This window comes from Diadema antillarum, unplaced genomic scaffold (assembly GCF_040938485.1).
Source record: "Diadema antillarum isolate AM-2024a unplaced genomic scaffold, OU_Dant_1.0 seq00000856_RagTag, whole genome shotgun sequence".
In the NCBI taxonomy this organism is placed as follows: domain Eukaryota; kingdom Metazoa; phylum Echinodermata; class Echinoidea; order Diadematoida; family Diadematidae; genus Diadema; species Diadema antillarum.
In genome coordinates, this window is record NW_027271727.1 from 48,815 (window position 1) to 73,642 (window position 24,828).

A 24,828-nucleotide genomic window follows, 5' to 3' on the forward strand; every position below is an offset into this window, starting at 1 on the left:
ATCCTATTGCTATTTTCATGCCAAAAAAGAAAAGAAAAGAAAACAAAGAAACTCTAAACAAAACAAAAACAAAAACAAAACAAAAAAGCAAAGCAAAGCGCAACATATGGTTTTGGGTAAAAATTGAAAGACATGATGTTGGCAAATAAATGGATTGCTTATGCATTGCGACTGCACAGACTTTGATCTTGAGGGAAGCGCCATTTAAGTGTTCACCTGGTCAAGTGTGTTTTAAGAGCCAGGAAGTGAACATCATGCAGAACAAGCAGAAAACTGGAGCGAGAAAGATTTTGTTTCACTCAATATGCTGTCTATTATATCAGCTTTTTTTTCTGCTTCAGTGTCTTCACTGTTCCGCAGCTTTTATTTTTGATTGGGGGGGGGGGGGGGGGGGAGGGAGGGAAGTTTTTTTCTCTCTTTTTTTTTTTTTTGGTTTTTTTCTTACTGTCAGAACTGGTTTGCCATTGGAATGCTTTGCCATTGGAATGCTTTACACCAAAGTACATGTATGGCTTTAAGTAGTTATATTTGGTAATATACTTCTTTTTGTAGGTATTCCCAAGAGTGTGTAATGGTTGCAATTGTACATATATTTTTCATATTGGCTTCAGATAAATAAACTTCAATGACATATTTGGGAATCGTACATCTTCTTTACATGTTTATAAATCCATTCTGACCATACATCTAGTGCATTACTTTCCAATCCCCTTTTTTATTTAAGCTAGATGTCTTGTTGGCAGGACATTAAAGGGTGTGTACAGTTCTGGTTGAGGTGTCAAAGAGCATGCAATTCTAAGGGGTATCAAAAGTTTATTTGATAAAAGTCGGTTTTGAAGTGGCCTAGATATCCAAAAACAAGGTGAAACAAAGAGATCCTAATAAAAGGCGTGGCCTGTCACCTTTAATTATTATCACTTTTTTTTAATAATATTTCAGCCATTTGAGAACCAGTTTTCATCAAATAAACATTGAATCCTTCTTAAAATTACATGTTTTTTCATATTTCATAAGAGATTTCTCATTATCTCACTTACGAATGTTCAAAACATGAATCCCCACCTCAACCAGTACTGTACAGTCCCTTTAAGTGTACATGTGTACTTTTTTTTTTTTTTTTTTTTTAAGCACATACTGAAACGGCTGCTTACAGAGGCATCTGTTTCTGTTACAAGGATGCAGCATACACCCTCATTAATGAGAATTCACTGGTAGGGAAAGCTTGGAAAGCTTAGAAAGTATGGAAATTGCAAATCTTCCAGATGTTTTCAAGATGGAAATTTGGCCTGAATAGGTCAGAAGAACCACTTTGAAATTCTGTTGCACAAGTTTTAAGCACTCAGCCAAATGTGGGAAGTAAATACTATTTTAATTGAAAAAGACAGAACTCACGCTATTGTTGTCAGAAATTGTAGTCAGTATACATTTGAGGCACTCCAAAAAAAACTTGTTCAGTTTTTTTCTTTCATTCTTTTTTTTTTTGAAATGGCATTGTCCATATAGATTAAATTGTGGATGAATATTTTGACTGACACTGGTCCAGGCAGTGTGCAATTCCTTCATTGTGTAGGCTATCGAACCACACTCAAGGTGGTAACATGTGTGTAATATTTCATTTATCATTATTATTTCTTTTTAAACAGGAGCCATAATGAGGAGGAGATGATCTGTTATTTGCATATTTTTTTTTTTTACTCAGCTTTAAAACCATTTTGTCCCTTTAAGACTTATCTTGAAGCAGAATGCACATGCTAAAATAATTTGTGTATACCTTATTAATTCCATCAGGAGCTATTTTCCAGACAATGCCACTACTACTGACTCCTGGATTTTCTCTTGAGTGGTTGCAAAAGTTATGTGTATGGTACCTATCCAATCTTCAAATGGATTTGGGGGCAAAAACAGATCGTATTATCAATTAGAATCTGGGGTTTATGAAAAAATGGCAAAGGAAGGCTACATGTACATGCCCAATGTGGTGGAAATTAGAAACAACCATACAGTTGAAAAAAAAAATGCTGCTTTGTTTTGCAGGTAATGATAATATTAAAAGTTTGTGAACTCTTTACTTTTGAGATGTGTTCATATTGACATTTCCTACTTTAAATGAGCTAGATCATACTGAAGAGACATGCCATGTAATGACAATTGAAATTGAAATTGTAGTTGAAAGGATCAATGGGAAGAAAATTTGGACAAATCATGTCATTATTAGTGTGTATGCAATCCACAGCTATCTCTTTCTGCCTACCTGTGTGTATGTATTTGAGATTTCATGAAAAAAATTGTGACTTCAGCATTTTATCATTCTCAGAATGGTTACAATGCAAAACCTTCTGTGTGTATGAAATATGGATGATGCAGGAGAAAAGTTATGTGTGTTTATTCCATCATGTGCCACAAATTACATGGCTGCACACACTCTAGAGTGAACTAGTCTTTCTTCCAGAGGTGTGAAACAATTATATCAAAATCATAATGACTCACTACGATTGATTGTTTGGTAACCAATAGCATAAGGTTGCATACTTCACTAGTGTTTCAATTGCGATATCTTAAAAAAAATTGAATAAATAGGTCAGAATTCAAATCTTATCAAGACTCATTTGTTTATGGGATGATTGTTTTGGCAGAAAAAAAGGGTTTCGCACTCATGTTTTTCGCAGTATATCATGGGAAAAGAAAAAAGTAAAGGGATTCAGCCTTGAGCCCAGACTAGAGAGAGTCAGGTGGTGTTTGGCTGATTTGCCAAGCTTCATGCTCCACTCCCACTATAGATCTCATCTCCTGAAAGATGACATTTCTGGAGAATAGATCACTGAAACTCATTGAGGTCTCGTTTCCTACCAACCTTTTACACACAACACACACACACAGAATAAAAATGTGAAAGCCCCAGAGAGGGCAGTATACTCCAGTACATATACTTGGAACAGACAAACTTTAAAGGGACTGTGCAGTACTGGTTGCGGTGGGGATTCATGTTTTTAACATTCCTGAGTGAGATAATGAGAAACCTTTTATGAAATATGAAAGAGCATGTAATTTTAAGAAGGATTCAATGTTTATTTGATAAATATTGGTTTTCAAATGGCTGAGATATCCAAAAAAGTGATAATAATAAAAAGCAACAAGCCACAGCTTTTATTAGGATCTCTTTGTTTCACCTTGTTTTGGGATATCTCAGCCATTTAAAAACTGATTTTCATCAAATAAACTTTTGATATCCCTTAAAATTGCATGCTCTTTGATGTCTCATAGAGTAGTTTCTGAATATCTTGCAAAACGTTAAAAGCTAAATCCTCACCTCGACCAGGACTGTACACACCCTTTAAGGTGAGTTTATGCTCAATTTTCAAAGCAAAGGCAGAATTTATGTTCTGTAACACTGCAACAATTCAAAACACTGATCCAAAATACTATTTACAGGGGTACTGTTTCTGCGCTTTTTTTAAATTTGTAAAAAATCTGTTTAGGTCAAGAAAGAGCATTTGCGGTTGCTATGTTGACCTAAGCAGGCAGGTCAAATTGGGGCGTGCACTTTCTCAGAAGTTCTGAATTGAGTTTGTGCATTGTTCACGTTTCAAATGGCTATGAAAGTGGCCAGCATATGTCTATTATTAATGCAGTTTAATATCACAAGCACACCTGTGTGTGTACGTCAATCATAGGAATTTTTTTGTGTTTATTTTGTCAACAATTGTACATTTGTAATCAGCATTTTGAAATGCTGATTATAACAAGGTTTAATAGTTGGGAGGCAGCCCTGTTTTGCACTAGTCATGTTTCAAAATGCTGATTATGACACAGAAAAGTTGAACATATGATGACATAAATGGTATCCTGGGGTACCAAATAAAAATCAGCCATTTTGTTGAATTATTTATTTTTTTAAAAAGGTTGTACCCTGAGTTGCCAAAAAGTGGTGCCGAAGCTAACGCGCGTTAGCCACTGCACTGCACTGAAGCACACACTATTGCTAGAACAGCGTGCCATGCATGCATAGTATAGCATGCAGTGGCATGGGGATGACTATGCACACACACACACAGTGCATGCATTTCTCTGCGGCTGAGGTGGCGCTACACAACGTAGTACCCCGGGGTACTACGGTACCCTGGGGGAACGCGTGATGCATCATGTGCACCCTTAGTGCATTCTTGGAGCTATAAGACATGTACACAATGTAGCTCCTTGCTGCATTCTACAAACAGTGACAAGATGGCTTCCGTTGAATAGGTGTATATATACCATAAATTTCTCGAGCATGATAATTTGCAATTTGGGACATTAAAGGACAAGTTCACCTTCATAAACATAAGGATTGAGAGAATGTAGCAAAATTAGTAGAACACATCATTGAAAGTTTGAGGAAAATTGGACAATCCGTTCAAAAGTTATGAATTTTTGAAGTTTTTGTGCAGTAACCGCTGGATGAGAAGACTACTGCAGTGTGTGAATAACTTAGATGTCACATGTGTACAATATAAAGAAAATATAAAGAGAATTTCACAAAATTTCATCTTTTGAAAAAAGTACACATTCCCCCGACTCGTTACCGACAAATGTTATGGGTAATATTATTCCCCCTGCCTTTAGAAAGAGGCAAGTCAAGTGCTCTATTATTATGCAAAAAAAGTGAAATCATGTTGAATTTTCTTTACCATTTCTTTATACTGTTGTATGCATTTGACTCACAAGCTGTAGTAGTCTCCTCATCCAGTGGTTCCAACACAAAAATTTTAAAAATTCATAACTTTTGCATCGATTGTCCAATTTTCCTCAAACTTTCACGGATGTGTTCTACCAATATTGTTGCATTCTCTCAATCCTTATGTTTATGAAGGTGAACTTGTCCTTTAAGACAGTTTCACGAGTGGTTGTGTGTGCAATCAGGAACAACAAGAATGGAATGAAAAGTGAATATTTTCTCTTTTCCAAAAAGAAGTCGGTGATTTTAGACATTTAGACTCATTTAGACTGATATCAGCCCAATCATGATATAGGATGCAACAATTTTGTGAGTTGTAAATTTTGTGAATATCAGTCAGCTCTACAAATTTGCAAAAAGTAAAATCCCTAATTAATGAATTATGATGTTTGTATAAATTCTTGTTTGATGATTTTAAGTGTTGATCGATCTTTCAATTTTTTATCATTGCGTGCATAGATTTGTACATATCCTTGACAATTTCATGTGACGAGAAATAATATATAATATTTCTTTTGATATAGTTCCTGGTGTGCACCCTCTGTATTAGATATCTACAGTGGTCTGCGACTACACAATATGCAATGTGCATACGAGCTTGATACATTTTATTTCTGCACCAAGTTATCTTTTAACACAGTTGCGCTGATTCAACCCAAGACTGATAAAATTATGAATTCCCCTTCTGCCTCTGTTTCTTTCTGTTGTCATCATGACATCTCCATGAAGTGGCAGTAACTCAATCGGGTGAGAGAGTGCAGTTTGAGCTCCACAGTGGGCGGGTTAGGTTTAGCCGGTTGACGATGCGAATCGTTGATGCGTCTCCATGGAAACGTGCGTCAGCGGTGTAGGAAGTTTTACGCAGTCGACGTCTCATGGGATCAGGTATTTGGTAAAAAGCGAGCAGTGGCGCAACTCGTCTCCCGGGAGGAGAAAATGAATCTCGACTTCCTGAAAGTAGCAAAATGGCCCTACTTTTGGAATTCTCACAAATTTCTGCTGATATGTGAAGGCAGATGGTTTTAAAGTGCAAATCCACTCCTTGCCTGCCTTGATTTTGATACTGACAGATTCATTAGATAAAATTAAAACAAACTTGAGGGATCAGTTGGTGCATGGACCTCTCGTAGGTCCATGGTGGGTGAAAGGGTCAGTAGAACTATTTTGCGTTGAATGACCATTTTTGTTGTAGGTCTATGGTAAAAAAAGACAAAAATCAGTTAAAGATGGAAAAAAAAAATCATATGTTGCGGGGAGACTGTAAGTTTTACACCTTTCCATGAAACAGTAGTATTGCTCAGCACACGCAAACAACATACATGAGCGTATCGTGTGGTTGCCAAACATAGTCTCCTACTCTCTAGCCTTTTGTCAAGGCCCTCTCGCTGTATGATGGCTATAATGAGCATGTGAAGCGAGCTCAGCCATTGGCAGTAGCTGGCATGGACCGGTCCAAGCTATAAATACGTTTCAAAATGGCTTTGCGTTATCAACTCTACTGAAACAAGTTTCTGGCTCAAACGAGTTTGCAATCTCATTTCTTGTGTGTGTTGCAGAAATGTATATTTAACCACAAAATCAAAACAGCTTTCCATTTATCAACTGTCCAAAATTCCCTATAAGTTGCTTGGAAACCTTACTTCTGTGCCAGAAGTGAGTTGATAAATGCTCACGTAGATGTTTTATTTCGGTCCACTACATGATAATCTGTTTTGGGCCACCAAAATTTGATATTCAAGGCTTTTAGACCCCGTTTACAGTGCGAGGCTCGGCCGTGGCTCGGCCGCGGCCGAGCCCACCTTCATTTCAGTGTAAATGAGCAAAAGGCCAAATGCGGGGCCAAAATTGGCCGCGCATTTGGCCATGCTCTGGAGGTGGTCTCGGCTGCGGCTCGGTTGCGGCCAAGCCCGGCCTTTTCTCAGTGTAAACGCATATTGGGCCAAATGTGCAGCCAATTTTAGTCTGCCTTCCAAACCCTCTGCTCGTATTATTTCGCTATTCAGGATATTAACCCCCTCAATGTAGAAAAACTAGTATAGTTTAAGGTGGTTTTGTCCTGCAAAGGATTTTTCCTTCGGCAAAGGCCTTTGCCTGAACGGCGACTTCGTCGCCACGGAATTCAGTTGACAAAGGGTCTGAAAACCAGACTATACCAAATTGCGTTTATTTAGAAGCAGAGCACCACTATGACAAAATATTGAAAGGTTTGAATCAAAAGTGCGGCCGAGCCCGGCTGTGTAAACGGACAAAATTGCGGGGCTCGGCCCCGCAATTGAGGCTGGGCTCGGCCGCGGCTCGGCCGCGGCTCGGCCCAGCCCCGCACTGTAAACGGGGTCTAAGTAACCTGAAGGGGCCACGAGAGAAAAAAGTTAGTGTTGAGCCCTGCGTTCTTTTGCCCATGTACAGTATGTCCCCCAAAAAAATTGCAATCTGATTTTTGCCTTGATAACTTCCAATATGATTGAACTGTCTGAATGCTATTTCAGGGTCTTATTAAAGTATATCTTAGCTATATTTTGAAGAAAACCCCATTCAATTTGGTTAAGTGGTCACAGAGAAATATGAATTATTGTTAAAAGCATGTCATGGGTCTGATTCTTCCATGTTTAGCACTTGAATGCTCTTGGAACTGCATGTATTAATATGTGAACACAATGGACAGAACTTGGAGGAAAGGGATTCCTGACATGCTTTACAAAAATCCCCATTTCTCTTTGACCACTGAAGCAAATCAGATAGGGTTTTCTGTAAGATGTTGGTAATAAGTTATTGTTTCCTACCCTGAAATTGTATTTGAATTTTAAAATTAAATACTTTTAAAGTTATTGTTGCGGAGGGTCCTGTTGTAATCCTTTTGGGACATATGATATAGCTATGATTCATTGATTGATTTCAAAACAGTGTTTTCTTTTTTTCATTTAAAAACCAAAGCAAAGCCCCAAATCATGTGAATTTGCAGCTGTGATTTATGTGATTTAAAATCCCATGAGCCGGGTGATGCATGATATAAATATTCACAATGCGTAATTTAGCAGATAGCGTTGAGAGAATTTTTTCTGAGCGCCTTTTGATGTGTCCCTTGGTTCAGTAGAGAGATATATCAAACTGATTAATATGTATTGTTATGCATCAATATTTAATAATATCCCAGAGTTTTATTTATATGCAGTGACATTTCAGATAATCTTCTCTTTTTTTTTGTGAAGTCTTGAATGAATATCAAATTGAGCTGTTGTGGGCATTTACAAGTGTAGGAAAACAAGAAGACACGAAAACACCTGTTAGTTTGGTATAGAGTATTGAATAGAATGGATATATACCCTTAGCGTCTTCAGGGTTTGCTCATTTCCTGTGAGCTTTCAGTACATTATTATAAATATCTATGTACATGTATAAGATGGTGTATGAATACAGAATGCAGAAGTATTTTTTTCTCTCGTCTTTTTTGGATGTCATAAATCAATGATGGAACTGCTAGCAGATGGAATCATTTGATGGTTGATTGGCTTTAATACTCCTTTTGCAACTGCAAAGAGAAAAACCAATACGTAATTGAGCATAGGAAACTTTAAGAACACGATTTCTGGGACACTCTGCTCCGAGACTCCAAAAGGCTGCATTGCTTTAATGTACTTTCATGGTTAAACAGTGATAATCTAAGACTAGATGTGAATTATGCAATATCTACTGGAGAGATTGTTTCAAAAACAATAGACTACAAAACCTACAGATCATGTAAGCAAGTGTTAAAAAGCAGAAATGATAGAAAATCATATTGATGAGTTTTCTCTTTAAGTGAAGTCAGTGCAGAAAAAGTATGAAACTATTTTGATTTTTTTCCCCATTGACATCTCATTCCTTGTGATCTACAATATACAATGTAAGGACTATGATTGTTCAAAGTATATGGACACAAGAATTTGCATTGTAGTTTAGCTCAAACTGATATGAAATGCAACCGACAGACTTGGTAGTGTATTTTTATGTAATATTGTAATATATGGGTGTGGTGTTCGCCGCTGATGTATTGTGAAGATGCAGTGATCTGACTGAATAGTGACTTTCACAATGATGGAAAGGTTAGAGGTAAGGTTTAGCATTTCTCCTGTCCTTGAAGCAGTTTTGAATCCATCATGATCTTCTCCGCTTTCCGTTCTCTTCGTAGGTCAACAACCACTTGTAAGGAGGTAGGGAAAAGGAAAGTGCCATGAATTGTTAAGAAAAAGTCAGAATCTTATCCAAAAAAAGGGAAGATTTTTGCATTGAGTATGTTTCCCGTGTAGGTCAACAACCAGTTGTAAGTGAGGTAGGGAAATGGAAAGTGCCGTAAATTGGTGAGCAGAGTTAGAATTTTATTGAAAATTATGATTCTTGCATTAAGTATGTGTTCCTTGCAAGTCAACAACCAGATGTAGGTGAGGTAGGGGAAAGGAAAATGTCAGTAGTTGTTGAGAAAGAGTCAGAATTCTTATTCAAAATAATGATTCTTACATCAAGCACATTTTCCTTGTAGGTCAACAACCAAATGTACAGTAAATGAGGTAGGGGAAAAGAAAGTGCCATGAATATTGTTGAGAAGTGTCAGAATCTGTGAGAATGATAATTCTTGCATTGAGTTATTTTTCTGTCACATTGATGACAAATTGCCCTTTGTCACTATAAGTGCACACTGATTATTCAGTGTTTAGAGTAATAGCCATGATAAAAATACACAATCATGGACATGGATGAGTAAGTATACCCATGATTTTTGTTATTTATTACTACTACTAAAAAGCACTGAAATCATGGCACTTATACGTCAATGGAAGGCTATTGCCAATTGCTTGCATTAAAAAAAGAAAATCAGAATCTTGTCACTTTCTTTTCAAGAGATTTTTTCTCACTGATGAGTGTATAGTTTTGTTTTGTTTTTGTTGCCTTTGATTATATTTCATGATTTTGCAGGTGTGGTTAGAAAGGCTTCTATTGGAAACAAAAGCAACTGCTATTTTGTGTACTTGTTTTAAAGATACTGCTCTGATGATTTGGTAGATCAATTTCAGATATGTATGTATTATCAAACTTTTCTAACTGAGCTGAATAGTGATGTTCAAATGTATGAAAAAAAAAATTGCTACAGTCCAAGGGTGAGAATCACACACACACACAAAAATAGTACTTAATTGTTAAAGTTCAGGGAGCAAGACGAATTTGCAAAAGAATATACATGTCATAGATGTTGAGCAGCTCTTCATTCCATTTGTACACAGAAAGTAACAAAATTTCATTTTTCGCATGTCATGAGAAAAAAAAAATACTACAGATCTGTTTTTGGCATATGATGGGAGTAATTATACATTCTTGCATGTCTTCCTCAGCAAATATGTTAGAACTGTCTGTACCAGAATATTTTAGAAAAATTAAAATTCGTGAAATCTTGTGCATACAAATTAAAACGAATGGAGAGCTGCTTAACACCTACGTCACAGAGGGTTGCCATTTTGTCTTACTCTTTAAACCTTTATCAGTTCATAACTGTGTGTGTGTGTGAGATCTCCCCCCCCCCAGAAAAAAAAAAAGACATAACTGATCTACAGTACTTCTGTGATTTTTCTGTTTTCATACAAAGCAAGATATGATGGACTCCCCCCTTTAAAGAGCGAGAGAGTGTGAGAAAGATGATTTAAAGCAATCAGAGAGAGAAAGAAAAGAAGAAAAAGAGAGGGAAGAGAGGGAGAGTGTGAGGTGTTCATCAGACAGATGCCTCTCACACTGGTGTCCTTAAATATCCTGAGGACAGCTCACGGAGAGATGGGAGTTATCAAGTTTCACCAGAGAGGTGATTTTATGAAGCAATTACAGAATGTGAAGGTGACAAGACAGAAGGGAAAAAAATGGAAAGATAGAACGAGAGATAGATGGAGAAAGAGATGGAGAGGAAAGCAGGATCAGAGCGACTGATACGATGAGATGCAATAGTGATCATCGTCTGCCTGTGAATCCAGATGATTTATGCAGATTGCTAATCGTGGTTGCATAGTGCAATTACTGCCCACTTCCGAGGGCTCACCTCAAGTTATCTTGTCAGCGAGCGCCCCACGGTTGGCTGGTCGTCATCATCATTTCGTGACTAGCGAGGTGATAGATGTTTATGTGGTAAACCTCATTTGTCTTCATTGACACACCAAATTACCCCATGTGATGTTTTGCAGAGAAAAGAATACTCAGTCTTTTTTTTTTCTCTCATTTTCTTAGATCATAATTTATGCTTGTGTGAGCAGTTCCAATGAAAGCCTGAAAAAGCTGCCAAGGTTTAGTTTTCTGGTTTTGGTTCCATAACACAATTCTTTTATTTTTTCTTTCTTTGGTGTAAGTTATGTACCTGATACATTATTATTATTATTTTTTTTACTATCTTAAGACATTGACCTATAAAAGTATTGAAAAGATGATTATGAGATAAACAGTGCAGAGAAAGTGGGTTTTTGAAATTGAGATAAAATCAAGTGTGTAGATAGGCATTTTGACACATTAGATAAATACCATAAACAATTATTCATCATCTGTAGCGACCTTTAAAATGTTTAAATTTCAAATTGCCCAAATTGATATTGACATTCATAGAAGGAGGTATAGTTATGTATAATTTCAGACACTGTGATTTTCAAACAAACATCCCTTTTTTTATTTTCAGCCTATTTTTTTTTTGAGACTAGAAGATGATTATGATCTGAACAAAGCCAACAACACGAAATAAGGTTGATTTATCAATACTGCGCTCCAAAAATTATTCATCAATCCAGTAGTTACGGAATGTGATGTGCTTCTCTTTAGCAGTCACGGCGATGCTACCCATGTGTTGGATGAGTTATGTGTGGTCATACATAATGCATCAGCCATGTTTCGTGGACTGATAACGGCGGAAGAGACCTTGCCGAAGCTGATTGCCCAGCAAGATTGGTGTTAATAGGAGCTTCACTGACAGTAAAAAAGGGTCAGGTTTTTTTTATGTATGTATATATCAGGTTGAGATGGATAGTCTCCTAGCCTAGAATACCGGTATCTGCCTCCGCAGATTTCATATTCGTTTCAGTGTTGAAATCATTGTACAAAACATGCAGATAAATAACTGCATATTATGTACAAGTTTATTTAGAGTATGCCACTTTCCTTTGTGTAGTTAAGTGCATAGAATGTAAAAAGGATGTCATTATCCTTGTATTAGCATTTGATACACACTCACACACACACATTTATGTCTGTGTGCATTTATTCATACTTTGTAGTCAATTTTTGGTGTATTCATTTTTCACCTTAAGGGAAGGTATGGAAGCTTGAATTTGAATTCTATTTCTTTCTTGCTGCATCCGCCGTGAGCTCCTGCGTGGCCGGCAATACTATCTCCTTTCCCTCTGGGGAAAAAGTCTGCATGACCTGTCGTTGCTGCGATCCGTCCCGGATCAATCTTTGTCGGGAATAAACTCGTAGCTAGTTGTCAGACTGTGTGGACTCGGCTGACATTTTAATTAAGTCCCCACCTCTCCAATGTATGTAACCCATCCCCTTCGAGTTCCCAACATTTGATGGAGGACTTGATATTTTACACCCCCCCCCCCCCACACACACACAAAAAAACCCTCGTACCCGTACACTCCACTAGACCCCTAGGTACCAGTACTTATTTTGCCTGTTGACCTCAGTCAAATTTCAGCCTGCTCTCTTTGAGATCTAGTGAATTTTGCAATGGTGTGCACTGGAGTACTTATATTCATCACAGATCAGCTCTTTGTTTTGGTGAAAGTAAACAAGCCTAATCAAAGTCTGGCTTGAAGCCTAAAGGTAATGAGGACAAGAGTACTGTAATACCAGAAATGTTCAGGTGTATTTTGATATCGCAAATTTAGTGAGAGCCAAGATTCGCAAAATTAAAATGCGCATGAAAGTGCTTGTCTACACTTTGTGCATCAAATACCACAGTTCTTGACTGGCAATTTGTAAAAGTTTCATGCCGCAAACAATGCCATCAGCTCCAATTTGTGAAAACTCATGCTGCGAAAATATCTTGCTTTTTTATGGTTTACACTTCTTTAAGAGACAATGTCTTGATAAATATCAGACTGGGTTTCAAAGTACAATAGTTCACTAACATTTAACCCGTTGAAAACGGACTGATTTTCTTATAACATGCATTTCCTATTTACTCCAGCCCAAGAATGCTTAGGACTAGTCTTCAACCAGCACATTTAGAAATTGAAATTGTTATGATGTGCATTCCCTCGTTGAGGATATGCTTTACATCACATTTGAGTTGCTTGTCCCAAATGAATTGTATCAATATTTTCTGCCACTAGCAGATATTGCCAAATACAGTTTTATTCTGGCACACTGAAATGGTTGCAAATAAGTTTTCTTTTTTCCCCCCCTGATCACCTTTTTTTGTTGTAAATAGTTGAATATGAAGTCATTATTTCAACTGCCTGCAATATTTTTGGTGCCTGATTAGGAACTTCATGCTGCATAACTCTGGTTGAATGCCACGTTCATGGGAAGATTCTTTTATTGCAATTAAGTTTGTGGTTGCTTTTCTTTGTTTCAGGAAATACATTTCATTTTTCATCAGTGATATTTTCCTTTCCGCATTGTGAGAGAGGTGTATATAGACTTGGAAGCTGTGTGGAATCTGTTTGTACAGACTATACAGTTGCTCTGCAACTTCATGGTATGAGACACAGTGTTTGGACCATAAACAGATATGAGATACAGTATTTGGACCATGAACAGATAGGATTCTTCATACCAAAGAGAATCTAATCACCAGGAATGCTCCCGTAGTGCCATGAATATGTTATCAATTAATCAGCCTCATCCAATCTTCTCATTAGCGAATTATGTTTGAGTAGGGAGTAGGAGGAGGGAAAGGCGATGTGAAAGGTACATGCATCCTGGGATGTGATGGACCGTGCCAGGGAAATGCTCCGCTACAAAGATGAAACCACTTTATGTTCATTTACATATTGCTAGTACACAAGCAACCGTAGATCACTGTCTGGTGGCGCATTACATTGTGCAATTCCTTTGTGTCTGTTCAGATCTTTAGGCATAATGCTGGCTCACTAAGGTATTTTCCCCTTCTAGATTCATGTCAAAAAAATGAATACGAAAGAGTGCAAATATGTCTTTGCAAAGTACTGGAAGCTCTTAGACATGCAGTGTGCAGTTTCACATAAGTCACCTCTTTGCATTTAGTATGTACAAAATATAATTTGTTCCAGGAGGTAAATTTCATTTAAATTCTTATGTACATACTGCAAATGTCATGGATAGCATTATACATCCGTATAATTTCATTTTGATACCCCCACAAATATATGCATATTCTTCCTTTCAAGCTACATGACCGATTGTGTAGTTCAGTACAGTGCAGAATTTTGAAAAGTGTCCATACCATGAAATATACTGTAAAAGTGGATATTTTCGCGCGACTAATTTTTCGCGCTCGGTCGGGTAAGAAGAGTTTCGCATGTTTTTAATTCCGCGGAATCAAGACATCAACTACTGGAACATATGGCAAACAAAAATATTTGCATGCTTTTATTTTCGCGCTAGTTTAGGGTTGCTTGAAATGCGTGAAAATTTCAACACCGCGAAAATTTCCACTTTTACAGTACCCTATTTATATTGTGATACAAATGTTTCAAATATTTTGTTCTCCTTTTTCTTCTCCTTTTCTTTTGTCTCACCTCAGTACCAGGACTCAGTGTGTAGCCAGCTGTACGAGTTCTATCGATCTGGACACCTTGAACTTAAGAGGTTCTGCATCCAATTCACTCCTCTCCTCATTTGGCAATACCTCCGCTCCATCGCCATGCAAGAGGTAAACGTACATTGTAAACCCAAACCAGCTCTTACAAGTATCCCGTACCCTCTTTCTTTTCTTTTTTCCTGCTTCCCATCCAAACTTCATACCCTCTCTGCTCTCCTTTTCATGGCTCCCCCTTCTTTCTTTCTCTTCACCTTCTCCTTATCTTCCCCATCCCCCGTTCCCCCTTCCACCTCCTACCCTTCCATCTTCATCCCCCGTTCTACTTTCCTTTATTACCTCTTCCCCTTCCATTTTCCTGAACTTCTTCATTCCTCACCTTGTCTTTCCTTCCTATCTTCTCTTACCCAGCTCCCTCTCCTCGCCCTCCCTCTTCCTTTTTTACTCCCCCTTCTTCTCCCTTTTCTCTTTTCCTTCCCTTCATTCTTTCCTTCCCCTTCATATTCCCCTCTTCTTCCCCTTCCCCTTCCTCTTCCGCTCAGATCATTTCCTTCTCCTTTCCTTTTTACCTTCCCCTTTCTTCTCTCTGTCGATCTGTTTTTTGCCCTTCCCTCTCCCCTCCCCTTACTCTTTCCATCCCCCTTCCACCTGTTCTTCCCTCTCCCCTCCCCTTACTCTTTCCATCCCCCTTCCACCCGTTCTTTCCTCTCCCCTTCATCTTCCAATCCCTTTTCTCCTCTCCCATCTCTTCTCCATTTTTTCCCCCGTCCTCACCTTTTTAAACTTCCCCTTCCCTCACATACTATTAAACCAGAAATGTTTGCATGCATTTTAAGTTTGCAAATTCAGTGAGAGAAACAAACGCAAACAGAAAAACTGACCAGAAATGAATATTTTTTATTAGAGGAATATTGAGCAAAGAAAATGGGATTCCATTGGGATTCGAACCCGAGACCGGAGGATGCTAGCTGTACGGACTGATCTATAGAAAGCCCTATTTCAGTGTTCGTCCCAGAAACCCTAAATTCTCAATGCTTGAATGATCAGAGCCAAGATTCGCGATATTGAAATGCACATGAAAGGTCTTGTCTACACTACGATACATTGGATGCCAGTTGTAATTTGCAAAAATTTCGTGCTGCGAAACAGGCCGTCGGCTCCAATTCGCGAAAATTTAATGCCACAAATTATCATGTTTTGAATTGCATTATATATTTTAGTAGACTTGCAAGTTAAGATGATTATGATAGTAATGTTAATATCACAAGACTAACATTACATCCTTCGAGGGAAGTAGAGCAGGAAACCAAAAGAAGGTAGAAAAAACCCCAAACAGATCATGTTTCTTTCTGAATATACATGGTATGAAATTGGACACAGTCAAATTGCCCTACAGTTATTCGCTCAAGATCGGCTCTCTCTGATGATGCTGTTGGACTACGGGGGAGCAAAGTGTGAAAATTTAGATTTTGATCTTGCAGTAAATTTCTGGTAGGAAATAAAAATGGTAGCATGATATTGCCACAGTGGATACACCGTAAATTACAATATCTTTATTTTCCTCCCGTTTATCGACATGTTCACATAGAATTAAAGGTTCTGTATTCCCAGTGTTGAATCATTGCAGCATGCTGATGACTGTAGATATGAGAAATGACAAAATGGTGTGTGTATTAGCAATTTACTATTGCACCATGCACACAGATGCATGCAAAAACATCATGTTGTATGTATCTCTAATACCAGAATGACAGTCTAGATTAGATCTGGTGAAGGATTGTGGCATAGGGAACGGCAAAAGCGTTTTGACCGACAAAGGTCACAGGACAAGACAGAAACTGACCAAACAAAGAAGAAAAAGATGAAGAAAGGATTTCATGTATGTCGACAGAAATTTCGTGCCATCTCCTTCAGGCAGAAACGCTCGCACGCTCTTACAAAATCTCACACAACAGTTGAGACTTGCAGAGAATCTTAATCTACAACTGTAGCTTTTTCACTCACTTATCAGCATTCCCAGGTGCAAGAACGTGTGTGAATTATTAAATAAGCCTGTCCTTTGTGTACGGCTCAAACTGACACGCTCTCTCGCTGACTGCCTCATTTCTCAAGCAAAAAGGCTGAAATTTTTCCTTTTATCAGATTAAAACATTGTACATTTCATTTTTGCTCAGTAAAGCTATGTCAGTCTTCTGAAATACACTGAAGCAGAATTAGCGGTATGCTGCACGAATGTTTATTTCAGCATGGTTGAAACACAGTTACAAAAGCTCTACATCTATCTTATTTAATTTTTGAATATCTTGTTAGATAACATGTATCCTATTGCTGAATACCATTAAGTTGCATGACAATGCAGAATGACATTATCAAAGCTATTAGAATCTGGAATTTTAAGTTATCGTTTTCTGTGATCTTTAGGTTTATCTTTAGATTAAATCAAACATCTTGACAGCACAATAAGGGGTGACTGGAAGTGGAGCTGTAGCAGCTGGTCCACCCTATTATGTAATAGTCACCTTTCTCCATTCAGGCAGTCATTCCTGCTGCCCCCACACCAAAGGGCTTTTTACACTTGTAAATTTTTGCTTAGCCCCGGACCAACGGTGGGGCTAAGGGGGGGCCTTAGCCCCACCGTTGGTACGGGACTATCCTTAGCCCACTTTCTGTTTACACTCGTTTTTGCCAAAGTGGGCTAGCCCCACCGATAGTACGGTACTATCTGGCCCTGCAAAATAGCAGGGGTTAGCACCGCAATTGCGGTGCCAAGCAAGTGAGTGTAAACAGAACGAAAAAATAATCCTGGGCTAAGCGACGGAGACGAAGTCCGACCCTCACTGACCAATCAGAAACGAGGTAATCAAGTGCTGCCGGTGCGTGCGTGTACGTGTACAGTACACAGCGTAATTATGAGTATTCATGTGGTTTGGAAAGTCCGGGGCTAAGAAATACGAGTGTAAAAAGGTCAGTTTTCTCCTTAGCCCCAGACAAGAGATAGTACGGGACTAATTGGCGAGTGTAAAAAGCTGAAAAAATTGGTACGGGACTAACGATAGTCCTGGGTCAGAGAAAGTCCGGGGTTAAGAAACACAAGTGTAAAAAGCCCTCTATACCATATCTGCCAACTGTTGGGTTTCAATCTGAATATTAAGGTTTTTCACTGATAGAAAACACATTAATTTCAATGTGTTCTGATTGATATTTTTTTTTGGTGTAAATATCTGTTAATAGTAAAGTATATGAAATTTATGAAAGTTCAGATTTTTAAATAATTTTTCTTTGTTTGTTCAGATTTATTATGTCTCAGGGTTGGCAGGTATGCTATACCATCATTCCATCTGCCCCTGCCAATTCTCATAGAATTAACCATGACATTTGGCCTATGCATACATGTAATATAGTAAACTATACTGAGGAGAGATTTGATCGTCTTTCTAATACTGATGTGAAACTCCCCTGACCATAAGGTTGTTCCTCTATGTAACTCTCGGATTGCTTTCTGACAGAAAGAAAGAATCTGAAATGCTCAGTAGACCTGGGCCCTGTTTTATGAAGAGTTATAATTGGTCTATCGTAAGTCTATGGCAGGCTGTAAGTTAAGGAAATTTATAATTGATTGTATCTTTTGCTAAAACGGGGCCCAGATCTGCGCCCTTTGTATTTGATATAATTGATGTGTTTCAAGAAAATACCCAACCACAGTTGCACCTGTAACACACTTCCATCCAATATACCTTACTCAGTATAAACTTACCATGACGTTACTCTGCACCTGATATAACTAGACTGAGGGTACACTTCGATCTCTTCATCTTCAGAGATTCCATAGTGTTCTGAGACACTGTGTGTAGGTTGTTTTCTCAGCTTTCATTATGATCTGTATCCTACTGAAAAATTCTAACAACGAAAACATGCAATTCACAATGAACTTAATATATTAGATACCATCCTGCAATTTTGTTGATTAAGAAGTTTTTTTTTTTTTTTTGCTCTTTAGTGAACTAAATCTATTGTGTATCTTTCAAAGATAATGAGAGAAAAAATGAGTGTGATGAATATTAACAAACATATGATTAGTAATGTTTGTAATATGCTTGGATGAAGCAGCTGGAGGAACAATAAATTTGATGCCTAGGAGAAACCCTTTTAAAATTTAATTTTGACTCAAATCAACGTGTAATCAACAGTCGAAGCTGACTAGTATGAGGACATTTAATTAAATCCAGTCTCTTTTCTCTTGTGCGTCACAGAATATTGGTCGTGTGGAGAGTCTGTTGCTGGGAATCTACAACCTGGTAAGTCACCACAAGTGCCATCTGAAGAGCCTATTAAATCTGCTTTCATATCGTAATGAAATCATTTCTTCATTGGCATGGGAAACATCAGTCAATATCTGTGATCACACTGTACCTAATCATCCATGATGACTTACAACGTGTAGATTCATACATTGATTGATTATCATCGACTTGCTTTTACAATCAAATGGCTCGAGTTTGATTTCCGTTGCGTCTAGCTGACCAATGTTGTGCGTGATCATGCTGTCCCCCCTCGTAAGAGGCAAAACGCTCTGCCCCTCGGATAGGACATCAAATGAAGGACTCGTGTGTAAGTTAGTCACGTCTCATGCACATAAAAGAACCCACTTTAATTCGTTCACAGCAAAGAGTATGATGCTAACCAGGTGAAGTGGTTGACCCCATAAAGCGGGCGAATGGTGTCAGGGGCTTATGGTTTGACCCAGTTGACTGGCGGTAGTCTGAAAATGGTATCAACCAGGCACGCTGTGCCATACAAAGAAGAATATTAGTATTGGGGAAACTTGCTTGGGCTATAACCCTTTCATTACCATTGACAAACAGTTTGCGTGCCATATCATTTACAATCTAATGTCATATTCTCGGAGCATTATAGGACCTATGCAATGCAAATTATGCATGATGATTTGTCGTGATTTATAATACTGTGAGTGTCACTTCGGCGGCCAAAAGAATATCTAAGTACATGGCATATTTTTCATAATAATTTTTCTGCTAGTTTTCTTCAGATTATGTGGATATGCGCATCAAAACTTTCCAAACAAAGATTCTCTCTATGACATCATCTGTCAATCACTGCTAATAGACTAATATGATTAATTATAAAATGGGTTCAAGAATGTAGCCAATAGGAAGCGCTGAAATGAGACACACCTCCTTCCTTTACTTCAGTACAATTGCACTGCCTGTAATCCTATGGTAGATTGCCGATCGTCTGTGCGCGCGGCGGCTCCTTTGATGAATTGCATGCATACGCGCTGTCAATCCTGTAAACAATTTCTAGTTCGGGCTGCCGGCCGGCCGGCCTGTCTTCCCTTGTGCATAACATGTGTGGCGTACGTACGTATACTCTACTATACGTACACTTTGTACAGTACAGTAGACCAAGCGTTATGGGACCGGACGCGTACATGGAGTCACTTTGAAGAGCAAATCCAATGATTTAGCAGGTTAATTCTCACGCCGTTTTCAGAGTATGTTGTCTAGTAGGCCTATATGAGGAGTCTATATCAAGTCTTTAAGGTAAAGGGTGCATATTCTATGTAAAATAAGTAAGTTTTCATGCGGGAACTTAAGTGTCCGGAAACCCAACCCCCCATTATACTTATACTGTATGTGCGGGACTTCCGCGAGTGCGACGTGCGTAAATGTTTGGGACGAACATCTTCGGACGTCTTGACCCACAAAGGTACGTGAAAAACGCTGAAAAATGATGTTAGTTTTCGAATTTTCGACCCATTTTATAAAACAAATGATGCACAGGATTATTTCGTGGCGTTAGTGGAGGCGTAGCTCACTCTCGGGTATTTACAATGTAGTGCAACATGCACTCGGCTTCGCCTCGTGCATGTTTCACAATTGTAAATACCCTCGAGTGCACCACGCCTACACTAACACACTCTATCCTGTGCATCATTTGTATACTAAAGGCATGGAAATGCACCTTCCCCTAGACTGAGCATGACTAGTGTGTTTCCATGCAGTGTTTTTTGGTTAATCACATTGGTAACATTGAAACCATGCAAGTTCATGTTTGGAAGGTTTTTGTTGGCATATCCAAGGAATCTGAAGAGAAATGGTGGAAAAATTACTACAAATTATATAGTGAATATTTAGATTCTTTCGGCCGCGTAAGTGGTGATCAGGGTATCATGAATCTACACAAGCAACAGGCATATTGCATTGGACAGGTTCTTTGACCCTTTTAAATTTGCCCATTCACCTAGCTTTACTTGTCACGCTCTTTCATCAGTATTCAGTAGAAATTCATCCACACTTGACCTCGTGTTAGAATAGCAAGCATAATCAAGTGTAGCAGTGTGACTCAATCCATTAGGAAGGGGCATGGTGGCACTCTAGCCACGATCAAACTGGCAAAAGATCGGGAAGTTATGCTGACATAGACTTGCATAGTTTTAGGCATGACAAGAATATGACTACTGCAGAAGTCCAGAGTTTAATTTCAATGCCAAGTTACTGTCTACTGTGGTGAAATCCTGTGGAATTGCAGCAATGAGTTTTCTTTTTTGTGTGTGTTCTTTTGCTTCCAAGCTGAAAGCAAATGACCATACACAAATATGTATGGATGGGACTATATCAATCAATGCAGAATGAGCTTTGGCATTATATTGAAATGCGTATGATTACTGATCTTCTGCAGAGCTGGGTAGGAGGTTGTGCTCAAGATGGTCTTAACAAAGTGTTGGATTTGGTTCAGATAGTAAGTTATATGGCTTCGCAGTGAACATAGGAAGTGGTGTAGAAAAGAAGAAACTGAACAATCACAGAACAAAAACTAGATCCTGCAGAAATTTGGTGCACTTAAATTCCAGTTTTATCTTTTGTGAAATGTCACACAGTTAGCTGCCAACATAGCTGCCAACTTCAGATATTCTTAAGAGTAGTGGGAATTTGAGCTAATGTGTTGACGTGAAACGTATACCAATCATGATATTATATATCAGTGCCATTGCTTTCACTTGAGCGTGAGAAATAAACAGATGGTCAAGGCTTGCTTGTGTGATTATGAAATGTGTTGAGCAGAAACTAGACTGAAGAATTGTGTACAGATAATGGACTTGGTCTCTTTTTTTTCTTTTTCTTTTTTAGCCAGAGGCTGTCATATTTGCCGTGATTTGGGAGATGACAGATTTTCTTGTATATGTGTGTGTGTGTGTGTGTGTGTGTGTGTGTGTGTGTGTGACGTCCATTAGCTGAAATGACATGTTGTCTGAGCAAGCATTAAAGGGAAGCAGTCCTGAGATTTTCACTGTACTGATAATTAAGAAGAGTAAAAAATATAAACTTTCACCAATTTATACGCTTGGACATCAAAAATTGTCTCCTATGCGATTTTTGAAAAATAATTCCTGCAAGCGATCGTGAAAGAGCCGGCAAAAAGATGCTACGTAGTGCATGCCCTACTCACCAAGTTGACAGCCGTGCCTCTAAAAACCAATTTAAGTGTTCAAATGATTAGTTGCAATTTTATCATATAATGTGAAAGTTTGTGGTTTTATAATTTCAAACAAAATATTTCAAGCTTAGATATATATAATTTACGAAAAATTAATATTGTAAACATAAATTTATATGTATTTTTAAACCAAATATACCATGAACTTGACATCAAATAGGCACGGTCGTTTTCTAGCTTCCGTCCGTGTTGCATACTTCTTAGCGTAGAAACCACTCTCACGCGCAAATCCTTACCATACCAATGTATACATACTGTACTCGACTCCGTCCAGTCGATTTTGGCATTCAAACCGAAGATAACCTGTGCATGAGAGAGTCGAATTCTTCAAAGAAAATATTGTTTGTATCTCAATATTTCTGTAAGTAGTCAGATAATCGCCTTTCCTCGAAAAAAAAAATATGACGTGAGCTGGGAAGGGTAAACACAGGGGGTCGTAGGGATATGATTTCGCTCCACTTTGCCGTGCATGTCCAGTCGGCACTGGCAGCAGCTAGCTCAGTGGCACTGTACTGCAGTCCAACCCCGGCTGCAGGCCCACGGTAAATTAAACATAGCTAGCCACTTTCCTTACCTCTCTACGCTTTTTTCCCTCGGTTCTCTTCGAAGTCGATGCTCGAGGTGTTTCTGTTTTATAACTCATGTGAGCAAATGGTCAGGATTGCATCTGGTTTCAGGAGTTTTCTCGGTTTATAACCGAGGGCCACAGCCTGCCGGTCCACGTAAAAACATCGCTTTACAAATTGTCCACGCACAGGTAGGTCACAACACGATTTCGAGATTTTGTAGGCCCTAAGTTTCTTATGTTCGGCATCGTTGTACCGATATTTCCCAGCCATACAGCTCACCTTTCACGATACTTTTGTTGGTCTGGGACGGAAAAAAAGGATTTTCCTGGGAAATTTTCTGCACGATTCGAGCAAAACTACTGATGTAAGATAGCCCGACCAGACGACGCTGAATGCGGTCGCCCCTGTAGAGTACTAGCAGGCCTGTGTAGAATCGTTTCTACCTACAAATATGTACACTCTGTACGTACTATAGAACATGCATGAGCGGCGACAGGTAGGGCTGCAGCTGCGCTTGAGACTGGAAAAGTGCGAAGGGCAAACCGCGTACGGGGTGCGTACGCGTATCTACCGTAGATCTATCATCTAGTTGTACCGTCCACACGTGCGAATATAATACACAATACATACACACACACACAAACACACACACAACATAGAAACAATGTCAAATACGAGTCGGAGTAGCCACCGACGTCTTCATGCATCCGGGTAAACTAGGAAGCGTACGGATAACGAGCAGAGCACGGCTGGGAAGAGCTGTGCATCGACGACGTATGACTCTCCGCCAAGACTTGCTCATTAGCATATTCACCATGCAGAGTCACACTTTTTCAACCAAAATGTACGAGCTTATTTGGTGATTTTACAGTTTGTTTTTGGTGAAAGTAGTTCATTGGAGGTACCAACAACAACATATTTTTTTTTAATTTTGTGAGGACTGTGTTCCTTTAAAGGACAGGTTCACCTTCAAATACATGCACTGATTGAGTGAATGCACCAATGTTAGTAGAACACGTCTGTGAAAGATTGAGAAAAATCAAATTTTCCGAATCCATTCAAAAGTTATGAACATTAAAAATTCATAACTTTTGAATGGATTGTCCGATTTTCCTCAAACTTTCACTGATGTGTTCTACTAATGTTGCTGCATTCACTCAATACACATGTATGGAGGTAAAACCATTTCCTTTCACTGGTACATGTAATAAACCTTTGAGGAGTCTAGTCATCATTAGGCTAATATGCAGTCACTAAAAATCTAATGAATAAGTTTGTAATTCATCTCTGACTGGTGATAATGGTGAGAAACTTATGATTACTATAAAGTATGATGTGAGGATACATCAGTAGCAACAGTAATGAAAAGTTGAGATGCTATATATTATTGAATACAAATTGATACCTTCATTCAAATGTTACTACAGATACATAATGCATTTTTCCATTAATTGTATAATTTGCAGATATGTTTCACTATCAGAATGTTCTAGACCCTGCATTAACGTCAAATACCATACAAGAAAGAATCGACATGCCATTGATATAATTCTATCAAATTGAGGGTACAATATACTGTAAATTGGCAATGATGTTTTTTAAAAAGATATTAAAAGAAAAAGATACCAGCAAATTTATGGCAGGTTGTAGGGAAAAGAAAAAGCATGTGCAAAAAGACTACATATATAGAGCTCTGATTGGAGTTAAAGGGGGGTGGGGCTCTGTTGATATGGGGGCGCACCTGTGTGCTAAGTGCTCTTGGCTCCTTTTCACTCTGCCCCATTACACTGGCAGCTGCATGCGGAACTCAGTCCGCCAGTCAGATGCGATCCACTTCTCCTATTACGCCTGGCCTTGAGGCAGCTCCGCTGATGCGGGATGCAGGGAGGGATGCCCTTTGATATCACATGAATGCTCATGGAATCAAGAATGATTTTCTCTTGCTCTCTATGCTCTCCCCTGTACAGATGGATAGGAGTGACTGATTTTATTCAGAGTTAGTATGCCCTAATGCATGTAAGAATAAAGGAACATACAGGATTACACTCCACGGTTATCATTCTTAATGTGGGAGAAATCCTGTTCTGTGACCATGCAGGATACTGCTCATTATTGCTATCTGTACAAGATGTGTACATAGTAAGCTACCTGTGTATTGAAGTATGCCCATTGTGCTTTAGAAGCCAAGAGCTAATCTTCAAGTGGACACCCATAACTGGTACCAAAGTGAGCTTACTTTGATGAAAATTCATGAAATTCTTTTTATTAGGTGCACATCAAAAATCGTTAAG

General features: G+C 38.6%; 1 protein-coding gene across 1 annotated transcript in view; it reads left to right on the plus strand.

The window, feature by feature from the left end:
* Positions 1-24,828, plus strand: part of LOC139740508 (hyccin-like) — a 71,968-nt gene that overhangs the window by 20,166 nt on the left and 26,974 nt on the right. Inside the window, exons 4-5 of the mRNA XM_071651100.1 lie at positions 14,439-14,567; positions 18,704-18,748. Of these exons, the coding sequence (XP_071507201.1) occupies positions 14,439-14,567; positions 18,704-18,748 (174 nt within the window). The remainder of the gene's footprint in view (positions 1-14,438; positions 14,568-18,703; positions 18,749-24,828) is intronic.